The sequence below is a fragment of the Argopecten irradians genome, chromosome 12, assembly GCF_041381155.1.
Source record: "Argopecten irradians isolate NY chromosome 12, Ai_NY, whole genome shotgun sequence".
Taxonomy (NCBI): domain Eukaryota; kingdom Metazoa; phylum Mollusca; class Bivalvia; order Pectinida; family Pectinidae; genus Argopecten; species Argopecten irradians.
In genome coordinates, this window is record NC_091145.1 from 30,662,579 (window position 1) to 30,675,779 (window position 13,201).

Sequence of the window (13,201 nt, forward strand, 5' to 3'; positions counted from 1 at the left end):
ATATTGATAAATCGTATTTGAAAATCTCATAACGTTTTTTATCTATGTCAAAACGAGACTTCAACGGGACTGAAACCACAGAAGAATACATCCTTAATCCGGATTGTAGCAATTATTGAGGAATACCAGGAGATTCCGTTATTTACGCTCTGTTGGTGCCACAGTCAACCGCTAGATGTTGACAGACGACGCTAATGCATTGTCATCTTATTTTAGACGTTTTTATTAAACAAGTTTCTATTTATAAATATTAATTAAAATCCTACTTAAAATACTTTATTATCAGAGATTGTTCATATGAAAACAGTGAGTTAACCATGGAAAGTCAATTCCTTAGAAATAAGCAAGTATGAAGCACGAGACTATACAATGTATCCTACACAGGTAAGACCAAGCTAGTACACGCGCTCAATTTAGAGGCAACCGAGGGGTATTATTAATTAATACTTAACTCTTTTGTAGTTTTTGTGTAAAAATGCTTATTTAAAGTCGTCAGAATGGAGTATAATGTTAAAGTTGTACTGAAAAAGTGTATTTTTATTTTGGAAAGAAGAACCAGTTTTATATGGATGAACATTTTAAAACATTGAATAAAACTAGACATATTCAAAATTTCCCTTTGGCGTCGCTGAGATTTACTTGGTAATCATACGGGTATGTACAGGCAAATAGGCTATTTTCAGACAAGTTCTATTAATATTTATTTTCTATGTGCATTTTTGTCGAAGCTGTAAATATTTGAACAAAATTAAGTAGAGATAAATTTATAAGGATCATCAACGTTTAGTTTGTAGAACAATCATAAAAACATAATGGGACTTTAAACATATTTGCTATATACATACTTAGCACCATCATATTACAGCACAGAAATGATCTTCCAACTAGATAGCAAAAGGATGAATGGGAAAATTCATGTACCATGTGATACTCCTTAATACTTGTGTGGTACTAGGATTTCTAGTGCTGTTCCAACATAAACTCTTTGTTATCTTCACGTTGAACTGGCATTTAGTGCTGGAAATCATCTTTCAGTGTCATTCAATAACTAACAGAAACATTAGTCCTGCACAAACGTTCTCGAGTATCACGTGGTACATGAATTAGTCCCATTGGCACTATCACAGCAATATGCCCGATATACTGAAAACACGATTAGTGTAACATATCCACCATAAAAAAAGATATATTGGGCCCATTAATAATTTTAATGTTTTTATGAAAGCACAGTAACACAATTCTGTGATGTCAACTCATAGCTATTCTCAGTCCGAATCTACTTGGGGTTCAACTACACGTACTCTACAATGTATTCTATCTTAAGATCTACAAATAAACTTAGGAATATGGTTGTTAAATATCTGGAGATATTACCACAAGCCTTTCACCGCGGGCTGCGAGTTCAAATCCCATGTGGGGCAGTGGCAAAGTACTGATCACAGATCAGTGATTTTTCTCTTTCTACCTCTTCAACTCCACACATCCTTAAATGACCCTTGTTGTTCACAAGATATTAAAGCAGTCGAACCACACCACTGAATTTAACCACTAGGACTTAACCTGTTCTTATTTTCTGACTTCAATCTTTAATACTAATTCTCAATGCCTGAACTATCTCAAGTTGCTGCTAAAAAAATACCATTACTGATGAAATTGTCCATCTTTAGGAGTTATATTAATGGAAACAAATTTCCATCACAAAGTATCTGGTCCAGTGGAAGATAATAATCACCTCTTTTTCATATAAATAAATATTCAAGACACGTAGCAATTTTAAATATTTATTAATTCACAAAAACAAAATCTGTTCCAACACATATATAAACAACTGATATATGAAAAAGAACAAAATAAAGTATCCTTTATCAAATAGCTTCGCGATCTTTTGGAGGGTTTGGCTTTCTGTACTTGTCAGCAGAGCTGAAAAACAGAAAAACCAATATTAATAGAAATGTTTAGTATTAAAGAGAAACAAAAGCTGTGTAGAGCAGGAAGTATATTGTTTTTGACAAGAATTCCACGAAAGTGAATGTGTCACCTGAACAGCATCACAAATAATAGTTATTTAGAGTTGAAAATATTGTTAATAATTAGGTGAAGTTATCAAGTCCCGTAACTCTTGCAAATATTCATAGATTTTGACCAGTATCAAACCACCACGAGATCTCATTAATATAAAGCAATATACCAAATTTGGTTGAAATTGGAGGATAAATACTTAAATTGTCGAGCAGAAACCATAGATTTATCTGTTTTGAAGATTTTAAAGTCCCGTAACTCTTCCAAATATGGACAGATTTTGACCAGTATCGAACCCATCTGAGATCTCTTTAATATATAGCAATACACCAAATTGGGTTGAAATCGGACAATAACCACAAAAGTTATCTAGCGGAAACCATCGATTGATCTGTTTTGGTGATTTTAAAGTATCATCACTATTTCAAATATTGACGGATTTTGACCATTATTGAACTCATCAGAGATCACATTGATATAAAGCAATATACCGATACCAAATTTGGTTGAAATTGGACAATAAATACTAAAGATATTGCATGGAAACCTTTTCCCAGACGCTGACATAGTGATACCTAAGGGTCCCCCCTTGCGTTGCAGGCGTCACAAAAACGACCACCACAAAAATAATATACCTCTACAAATAAACTGTGAAGTAATACACCTCAGCCCTGAACAAGCTTTTATCGACCATTGTATTGTATAAATGCCAGACCTTTTTTGTATACAATCAAGTTCCTTTCATTTTGGAACAGATAAAATTCAAGAAGACTTTGCATAACAGATTTATAAACATAAAGTTTCCATTTTCACCAACAGACTTGGACATTCTCTATATACCAGATACTGTGAAAGCAGATTTTTGCCTTTGAACTGTTTGTGATATGAAAATTTTCACTGTGTATAACTTGTGAAATTTTTGCCTGTAAAAATTTGCACTTAATTAATATGCTCATTGTTTATGCGTGGATACAAAAAATGCTCAAGTGAAATAGTGGAAATAATTTCAAGCCACTTTAATCAAAGCCCCTCCTTAATTGCTGTGTACCAGGTATTGTATTTCTGTTGTGTTTCTGGCTTTGTAGTCTATACACAGATCTACTTACTTTGGGTACCACTGATGTTTTGTGGTATGGAACATATTAGCCAGTTCATGTTGTGTCGGTCCATCTTCACGGAACCTCAACAACTGTTGACGCTGTACCTGCATGCTTAAAGCAGATTCTCCCTACAACAATGACCGAAAACACATTTTAGAAACGTTCTCTGGTACCTTAATATCAAATTCAGACCACAACATGGGAACATTGCTTAATTTGCAATATAATAAAAATATAGAATGGAAATTTGAGTAAATAAATTTGAAATAAACTTTATACATTATAAAATAAAACAGTTACACATTTAGTATACCTGGTAGTCTTTTTACATTAAACAATGTGTTGACTGTAAAACAGTTTTAAAAACAAAGTCCTGGATATAAAATTAAAATGCAAAATAGTGTTAATTACCTCCCCTAATTCTGCTTCATTTCTTGGTAATGGCTGAGAAAAAGGAAAAAAAGAAAACAAAAATATATGAACGTATTACAGAAAGCCATTGTAGCAATCAGTCCTATATAACAGTATACATTACATTGTGTATGTTTAAAATTGTTGTTAAAACTTTCAGTTCATAAGAGCATGATATGATGCCATTACCATACTATAAAAAACCAATGTATACATCATAAAAACATATTACATTCTACATACAATGTAAGCAACTGTACAGATGTATGCCCAAAAATTTTTCTCAAATAGAATTATTCTCTTATTTTAAAGTTCAAACAGCTGTCCTCCAGAGGAATAATTACATAAATCAATAAGAATTGAAGACATTTTCTAAATTTAGATTTCATTTGAATCTGACAAGATATGTTCAAAGCTGATACAATATGTATCATAATATGTAGATTGAAAGAAACACTGCTGGCAGTAACTACTTACTTGTGTATACTCGTATGGATACGTTGGTTCTGGATGGTAACAAACTATGGTACCAGTTTTAGCCGACACTCCAACCTGGGGTAAACCACTCCTGAAATACAGTCATCAGGAAGCTGTTACTAATGACATTATAATGGAGGATCACATTCATAAAATTTGACTGTAACATTAATACCAGTCTGTGACGTGAAATTTTTTCACCACTAGTCATTTGGTGTAGTAAACCCCAAAATTTGATTAGTTCCGACAATCTAATCACTAGTCCAAACAAGCAAATTTGTGGAATTTCCATCCACCCGCTTTCAGGACATATTCTAGGTAATTAACTTTTAGTAAATGAAGGGGGCATAATCTGTGTTAATTTAATGTCCACTGAAAGTAACTATTAAACTTGGCTGAGCTCTTAAGGCATTTAACTTCATTATTGCACAGGGAATGGTAGAAAATGATGTTTTTAGTACATAAAGGGCCATAACTCAACTACATTATGTCGGCCAAAAATGGCAATCGAACTCGGCAAAGCTCTTAAGGCATTTGACCTTGTTACCAAGTTTGAAGAAAATTGGTTAATATTTAATAAGAGTTATTGCAGGGAAATGGCAGAAAATGTTTGTTTTTTTTATCAAAACAAAGGGCTATAACTTTCCTAAATAAGATATTTCAAAAGTGGCGACGAACTTGGCTAAGCTCTTAAGGCATTAACTTTGTTACCAAGTTTTAACAATATTAGTCTGAACATTTGTTAGTTATTACACAGAAACTGCAGAAAAATGACAATTTTAGTAAATTAAAGGGCCATAACTCTGATAAATAACATCCGCTGAAAGAGTTGATCGAACCTGGCCAGGCACTTCAGGCTTTCAACCTTGTTACCAAGTTTGAAGAAAATTGGTTAATATTTATTACAGTTATTGTACGGAAGTGGCAGAAACTGACTTATTTTTTATTTAAGCAAAGGGTCATAACTCCGCTTAATAAGGTTCATCGACAGTCGCGATCGAACTTGGCCAAGTCCTTAAGGCATTTAACCTTGTCACCAAGTTTGAAGAAAATCAGTTTACATTGTTACAGTTATTGCACGGAAACGAAGTGTTACAGACAGACGGACGGACAGACAGACAAACGGACAAACCCAAATTAATATCCCCCATTTCGGAGAAAGCGGGTGATAATTATATACAGCTGTTTTGCTTCAGACTTCGAATTCAGTCATTATCAGTTTACAACTTTTTACCCAAATTACAGTCTGGATGCTTTCATGAACACAAACTTTCACAAAATGATGCATCTGGACTGAAATAATCGAATAACTGCATAAAGAATGCACTCAAAATGTGTTGAATAATGCAATTGACCACCACTCTTGTAAATGAAGTATTTGAAAATTGTTCTCGAATCAGAAGCACAAGTTTTTTTATATAACTAATTACAAAAGTAGCATCAAGGATAAACGAGAAAAAATAAACAAGTTTGAAACTTATATTACACATAACCATGACCTCTGTAACATTCTTATTGGGTAGGTCATTTAGGAAATTCACAGGGGTCAAACACTTTCTTATCCATAACCAAAAGACCAAAACACATTAGCTTTCACTAGGCTATTCCCACAATATAGAAGTCAACTGTCCAGTTAATTTCTTATCAGATGTTATAATGCTGCAGTGATAAATCTACATGCACATCCCGAGTCCTTGACTCAGAGAATTTTAAAAGGACCCATGAAATTTCTGGGAATGGGTATCTATAACACTGTGGGACCAATTTTTTTTCACAAAAACCATTGAAAAGGACCCATGAAAAATAATCGTAGATTGAACACTGATGCTGTAAGATATGACACAATGTTTCAAAAGTGGTGCTATACCTCTAAAATTGTTGGAGAAATATCAGGCATTCTAGCCGAATGGGGGCTTCTAAGTTTGATTATAGATGAATGGAGTAAAATGTACTGAAACCTTTGAACAACTTCTCAATGACTCTGAGACATGGTTATTTTATTTTATGTAACAAATTGATCCAATAAGAAAGGAAAATCCAGAACAATTTGTATTTGATAGAACTATGTCCATGGGCCTCTTACCTGTTACCATGGTCATCACTGGAGGAACTTGATGCTCTAGATTGCACTGGTTGAGAAATACCTTTAAAATAAAAGAAAATAATCACGTTCCTTTAAAACAAAAGAATAATCAATGCACATGTATAAGATTAATCTTTACCACAATCATGTATTTAAAATTTGATGCTCCATCCTTCTTCACTTTTAAGGTAACGTATACATGAAAAGATAAGAAAAAAACAGTCTGCAAAATTCGATCCTACACGCCGACAGCTTCAGTTTGCGGCCACCATTTTTTTACCCACTGTAAAAAGTAAAAAAATCCCATCAGCATGAATGCGATGCTTTGAAGTTAGCTCAATATATAATAACGCTTTTATGATCCGACGAAGATAATCTTCATCCGGCAGAAGCTCAGTGCAATTGCTCTTTATTTGCAAGCATTCAAGTGATAGACCACCTTCCAATATAATCAGCTGACCCAAAATGGAAGATCTGTTACTGAAATAAAAAATTCTTTTTTTCTCTTATCTAGAATTCCTTCTCAAATGGGGGTTTTGAGACAAGGATAGAGTGAGAATATATGAATAAAAATAAACAGAAAATTCGGCTCTGTTACAGTCAAACCTCGATGTATCGAAGTTCAAGGGACCGTCAGAAAAACTTCGAAACATCGAGACTTCGAATTATTCGTGGTTGAAATTAGACCGATGGTTTTTTTACCATGACCAACTGTGGTAGTTGTGTACATGTCGTCTCCGTTCCGTAAACTTTATAATCATTGTACCACAAGCAAAACAAATAAAAACGAAGTATGCAATTAATCACATGTATTGCTATCGTTAGCTATACATACGTATATTATAAACAAGACTTACGTGTACTAGGCCTAACCTATGCACAAGTGTTCGTTTGGTGACTATTTAAGCGATGGTTAATATTACGCAATGAATATAAAAACGAAAACACGTACGCTGTAAAAACGAAACTAAAAAGGAGGAACCGAAAGCACTACAACACCTACAAAATACTTAGATTTAGAATGATCGATTTGCTCCAGTTTTTATGCCAAAGTTGTGCAATGTAACAGTTTTGAGTATGAGTTACTAATAATGTGGCTCGCTATTTACCGTTCGGTAAATTCTACAAACCGCTTCCAATAGCGGCGGCGAACATAAAAAACGTCTAACTGTATCTTTGCCGTACTAATGATTTAATAACGCAGCTTGTAAAAACAAAGCACCGGGTATCGGCCTGATTAATGATATTAATTATCTTGATGATATCAAGCTAGCAACACAAGCTGTCATAATCCCTATTGTCTGGCGAAGGGCCGTCGCGAGACAGCTAGGTGTGACAGCATGCCGCGGGGTATCGGCGAACACCTGATCTGTACAGGTAAATTTTTATTCGAATCATCAAGTGTCAGTTACCTATGATTCTATAACAAATGGTCCATGGAAAAAGTTTGATACATCGAGAACTTCGATTCATAAAACTTCGATTCATACATGGGTTAGTAAGTAATGTTATATAGTGAAGAAATTCGGGACCAGACAAAAAGTTCGATACAGCGAGAAATTTGATTCATCGAAGTTCGAATCATCGAGGTTTGACTGTATTTCTATAAATTGAACTTTTTAACATTGCATAATTAATAGTTACTGACACATCTGGCTGTGCCTTCAGTCATTTTAAGCACTTACGTAGTTAGTGTTTTTTCCCAACCTGTGTATTATTTTTCCTAGCTGGTGTGATGTATCTCTGAACGACAAAAGGACGATTTCTGAGACAGATGGTCGTCCTGCTAGGAACGGAATAGAGGCAGTGAATGATTATTCGTTCTATATTTTTTTCTGTTCTTCTTCAATATTAATGTCCTATAATCCTATTAACAACCAGGGTCATTTAAAGATGACCTCCAATGTGTTGTTTGAGTATCAGTATATTTTGGAAGCTCCGGTGTGTTGTGTCTTATTGTTGAATTCTTGTCCTTTTTATCTGTTTATAGTGCTATATTGCTGAAGCAGCAAAAGACACCGAACATGCTCGCCCCATCCTAAGCCTCGTTCCCAATGATGAGATATGTATTAGATACATCACGTAACGTCATTGTACCCATATTGATACCAGTACACGTAGATTTCTCTTATATGACATTTGTTGCTTAGTGTGCTTCACTTTTTTCTGTTTTGTTTTCAAAAAGAGCATACAAACTTTATTTTGATGCTTTGTTTTTGTTATTACAGTGCTTATTTTTATTGTTAGAACGATTAATATCATGTCTCGAAATTTCTAGTTTTGTCACATGATGTGTACCCAAATTGATACCCAGCAAGAAAAAATGTATAAAATTAAGAAAAATCAATTTATATAGATTTTTGTGATTTTACTTTATAAATGGGACGTAGTTGCGTTTATTATAACGAGTCATAATGAATACAGTTATACATTTTACTGTAAAAATTGTACAAGTGTTTCACAACAGTACCTGTGGTAATTTGGTACCCCGTAACACCACGTAATGACTTATGTGATATTTCAATCCTTTAAATTCAGTGGCATTCACCTAAGCTTATATAGTTCCAATGTGGTGCATATGTCAAAAGACCACTATCAATTATTTTTAATGATTGTAAAAAATTTCAATGTAAAAATACTACAAACATAATTATGAATCAATCAAGTTACAAAATACTTGCATCTAGTCACAGTTTTAGTAAAAATTAAGATGGAGAAATAACGCTATAAAAAGAGCAATTTGCACGTGACTAAATAAAAAAATGATGTGTGGCAACTATATTTTTATCTATTTCTGTTAAGTGTTTATTTCTTAAATTTAATTATTTAAGAAAATTTTCTTTGAGGAGGCCTTACGCTTTGAAAAAAACACTATTATAGTACAAATAGTAATTGTCGCACGGCCACATTTCTAGGGACTAACATGATTCAGACAGAGTTATCAATTTCAAAGTTATCTTTCAGAAAAAATAACAGAAATAGTTACATAAAACGAAGTGTAATTATCAATAAATGATGCATCTTTGGTATCACCAATTTCAATGAGAAATGAGGTAAACTTTAACAACACAAATGTTTTAGTTTTTTTTTTCAATTAAGGTATCAATTTGGGTACAGTATCAATTTGGGTACAATGACGTTAAATACATTTTACGTATGTAAATAGAATTGATCTGTCCTATACATATCTCATCAATAGGAACGAGCCCCTGTGCCCCACCTGGTTACATTATACTGACAAAGGTCATCCCGCTCCCTTTATGTTGCGCACTAAGCAGGATAATCTCATATGAAGTCTCTCCATTTTCTACAACTGTCTAAGGCACCAAGTACAACAATGCGATAGTAGCCTAGTGTACTTCGAAAAAGTACCGAGATGACTTGTGAAAAATGCCGAATTGTCTGCATTCGCAAGTGCCGCTACCAAATAGAATCGTTAGTTATGTCTCGCATATAACCTGACATAAGAAGTAGAGTCAATACATACCTCGAATGAGACGACGATAATATCGTAAAGAAGAAAATGTCACGTTTCGTGCTGGAGCAGACATGGTGCAAATAACCGGAAGTCACGAAAATAAAGTAAAATCAGATCCACTCAACAATAAAAGTATGCGGTTTGACTGGTTGAACCTAGTTGTTCGTTTATGAATTAAAGACGGACCTGATGATTTTATATTGTTTTCAGACGAGCCTTCACAAAGCCCTCACAGGCCTGTATCATAAACTGCAGGTCCGTCAGGATTTATACTTGAAATAATGACTTTTACAAACGGTCGAACCGGTTGTTCCGAATAAACGAAAACGTCCAAGATCTTCGGAACAACCGGTTCGACCGTTGGTTAAAGTCATTATTTCCGGTATAAATTCTGACGGACCTGCAGTTTTTGATAGCCTACAGGCCTATGATGGCTTTGTCAATATGCTCGTCTGAAAACGATATAAAATGATATAAAACCACCAGGTCCGTCTTTAAATAATAAACGAACTAGGTCCAACCAGCCAAACCGTATTAGGCTCTACGTATTTGCATATTACAGAGTTATCTGCCCTTGCGGGAAGGAATTGATTGTGACGTCATATATTTACGCGCGTAACGTCATACTTTTTCTGAGAAAACGACGTTAAATGCACACACAAAATAATGACGTCACAATGGATACCTAGCCGCAGGGGAGCTAACTCTGTAATATGCAAAGACGGAATAAACACATTAATCGAAAACGGCCCAGGTCCGTCTTTAATTCATAAACAAACAACCAATGTTAGGTTTTGTGTATTCTAGCAAAAACAACAAAATATCTTGTTTTAGGTCTAGGCCTATACATAGGACAAACATCAAAGCTGAGTCAACTAAACTGGATCACAGGGATCTGAGAATTAGTTAGGCCTACAGTTCGTTGTTCAGTTTATACTGGATTAAACCATCGGCTCACTGAACTGGATATTCGAGAGATCATTATTTATTTTTTGTTCTATTACTTGTGGGGATTTATCATCGGCAGTGCATAGAAGAGAAGTATCATCAGCGAAAAGCTTTGATAGCCTGTCTAAATTATCAGCAATATCATTATTTATTAATATAAAGAACAAATAAAAGGAAACCTAGGACAGACCCTTGAGGCACCCGTGCCTTCGTAATTTTAACATTACATTTAGCATTCCCCACACATACTTGTTGCGACCTATTCTTAATCAGCTAATCATATCAATAATTTTCCCGATATACCATAGCTAATTAATAATGTCATTTCCATATTATAACGTGTTATAGATTGAACTATTTAGTAAACCGTTATTTGCTGTGTTCATTTTTATCAGTTATTGTAAGTGGTGTTTAAATTTGAAATAAAGCTTTCCTTCTTGCATAAAAAAGTTTTTGAATGACTCATTAAAAAAATCAAATGTCATTAATCGTAACTTCTTGGTCATTACCGTTACAGACCGGTCATTTCCATAACACAATTCTATTACTGTAACACATACATTTAGCAGGGTTTTTATGTCTAGAATAATGTGTTGATAAAAATTGATAGTGGAATAAAATGTAGATACATAAAAAGATGGGTAAATGTCGATACTCTCGTTCTAATTTTATCTTACTGGATAAAGAATATGAAATAAGTCTAGAATTCACAAAAATATTTGCAAATGTGATATTCAAATATATTTTTCAGTGAAAATAAGGTATTTTGTTCAATACACGACTGTGTGATACTAAAAAATGAGTACCCTAATTACTATCATCAAAATATTAAAAAAAAAAAACAAGATTCAAAGTATTTTTCAGTATTGAGAGAAAAAGTTAAGTTACGGCAAAGACAACGGAACTTAAAACAGAAATTAAAATTGAATATCTGGAAAAAAAATTAATTCGGCTCGCTGCAAGTATCAATTATAGATAGATAAATTCCTCGTATTATAGCATTAAAAATTAGAAAAAGCATTAACATTGAAAATAAAAACATTATCTGAAATTAGGATTAAAAAAAATCTCAAAAGGACGTTTTTTCTGAAATGACCCAATTTAATTAATACGGACCCACTAGAGTGTCCTAGCTAAGACCTTTTTAGACGTTTTAGAGGCATAGATAAAAAAAATCAGTAAAACCATGCTCTACTGAGAATGATTTTAAAAAGGGTACTGGGGCACTCTGTTGGGTCCATAATCATATTAACTGTAACTAATTCTCAGATCCATGTGAACGGGATCACTGTTTGTTTGCGATACACATGTACACGAAATTTGAATGCAATTATGCATAATTACTGTTTTATTGGTAAAACGTCCTATATATATTTGAATTCATCAAGTTTGTCAAGTTCATTTGATTTTATATCATCATAATACTAAAAATAAGACCAAAAATAAAAATAGGTCTGTTTAGGGTTACATTGGCAAAAATATAGGTTAGCTCGGGATTATTTAATTATCTTTTTTTGCATGTCATAGATAAAGTAGAACTGATGATACATATGTAGCAGGTTTTAATTGTAAATATTGTATATACATCGTACACATGTACACGTGATACGGTCGCATTCTAGCTTCACCCTAAACAACCAACAACCGGATTTCCTTTTTTATACAGTTCGTGGACAAAGGTTTTATTTCATGCGATATAACTTTTTTTTTTAGTTTTCCTAATCTCATCTCAAAATTATTTAAATATTATGAGCTAAAAGCGTAGAAATCTCTATAAAGTATACCAAATGGTTGGAATCCAAATGACGAAATCAGGAAACTTCAAAGATAAAGGTAAAAACACGTGAAATATAGAGTAAAAATATGAGATGTCCAAATACTTTTGTGTAGTTGTCAATCACTACATGTCAAGTCTCGCGCGACGAACCCGTAAGTCCGAGGTCGCAGGTTCGGGGATCCCGAAAGGCGACACATTAGTCTTGTCCTGGCCAAGGACGTATCCTTGCCCTGACACGGTCGTTATTTTCATAATGATCTTTCTTGTTTCTGTTTATCATATATATCACACCCTTTTAGTATGTTGCTATGATACTGCCTTTTTAACGAGTGAGCCACCATGTACTACATCGAAACCTCACTCTGAGGAATGCTCCTTATTATCCTAAATGTAAACCTAACAAATCTCCAATACCTGTAAGCTAAGGTTGACTCCTCGCGGCAGTTACAACTTACATCTATCTGCTATTTTTGATTGTCTGACTATGCAGACATCAGCTTCATGTAGGTCGTGTGTCCTTGCACGTGCACCTGCTCTATTGTAGATTCCAATGTGTAGTTATATGAACAGGTAAATGAAGATCAATACAGGCAACTGACTGGGATCATCTTGATTGGGTATATACCACAACATCATTAGTTACATGTATATAATAATAGTATCAGGAGTCTAATAATTTCTACTACATTCTTCTCCTCGTTAATTAACATATTCAACGTGTAGTAAATCATCTTAATTCTGATGATTACCATGCACACACACACACAAACATATAGATATATTGCCTACACCCCTGACATCGATCACATTATAGCTCATGTTGAATTTGTTTGCGAGATTTTTAAAGGTGTAGACGATATGTATCATTTTCTTTCCGTTGACAAAATTAGAATTTTACACCGGTCTGT

At 33.9% G+C, this 13,201-nt stretch overlaps 1 protein-coding gene across 1 annotated transcript; it reads right to left on the reverse strand.

Annotated features, from left to right (window-relative positions):
• Nucleotides 1-1,768: 1,768 nt before the first annotated feature.
• On the reverse strand, nt 1,769-9,792 carry LOC138336942 (large ribosomal subunit protein mL42-like). The gene is made up of 6 exons (XM_069286575.1): nt 9,578-9,792; nt 6,091-6,151; nt 4,008-4,098; nt 3,531-3,563; nt 3,126-3,247; nt 1,769-1,920 (listed from the first exon to the last, which is right to left on the reverse strand). The coding sequence occupies exons 1-6, from the start codon at nt 9,639-9,641 to the stop codon at nt 1,866-1,868; spliced, it is 426 nt and encodes a 141-aa protein (XP_069142676.1). The 5' UTR covers nt 9,642-9,792; the 3' UTR covers nt 1,769-1,865.
• Between the last annotated feature and the right edge of the window lie 3,409 nt (nt 9,793-13,201).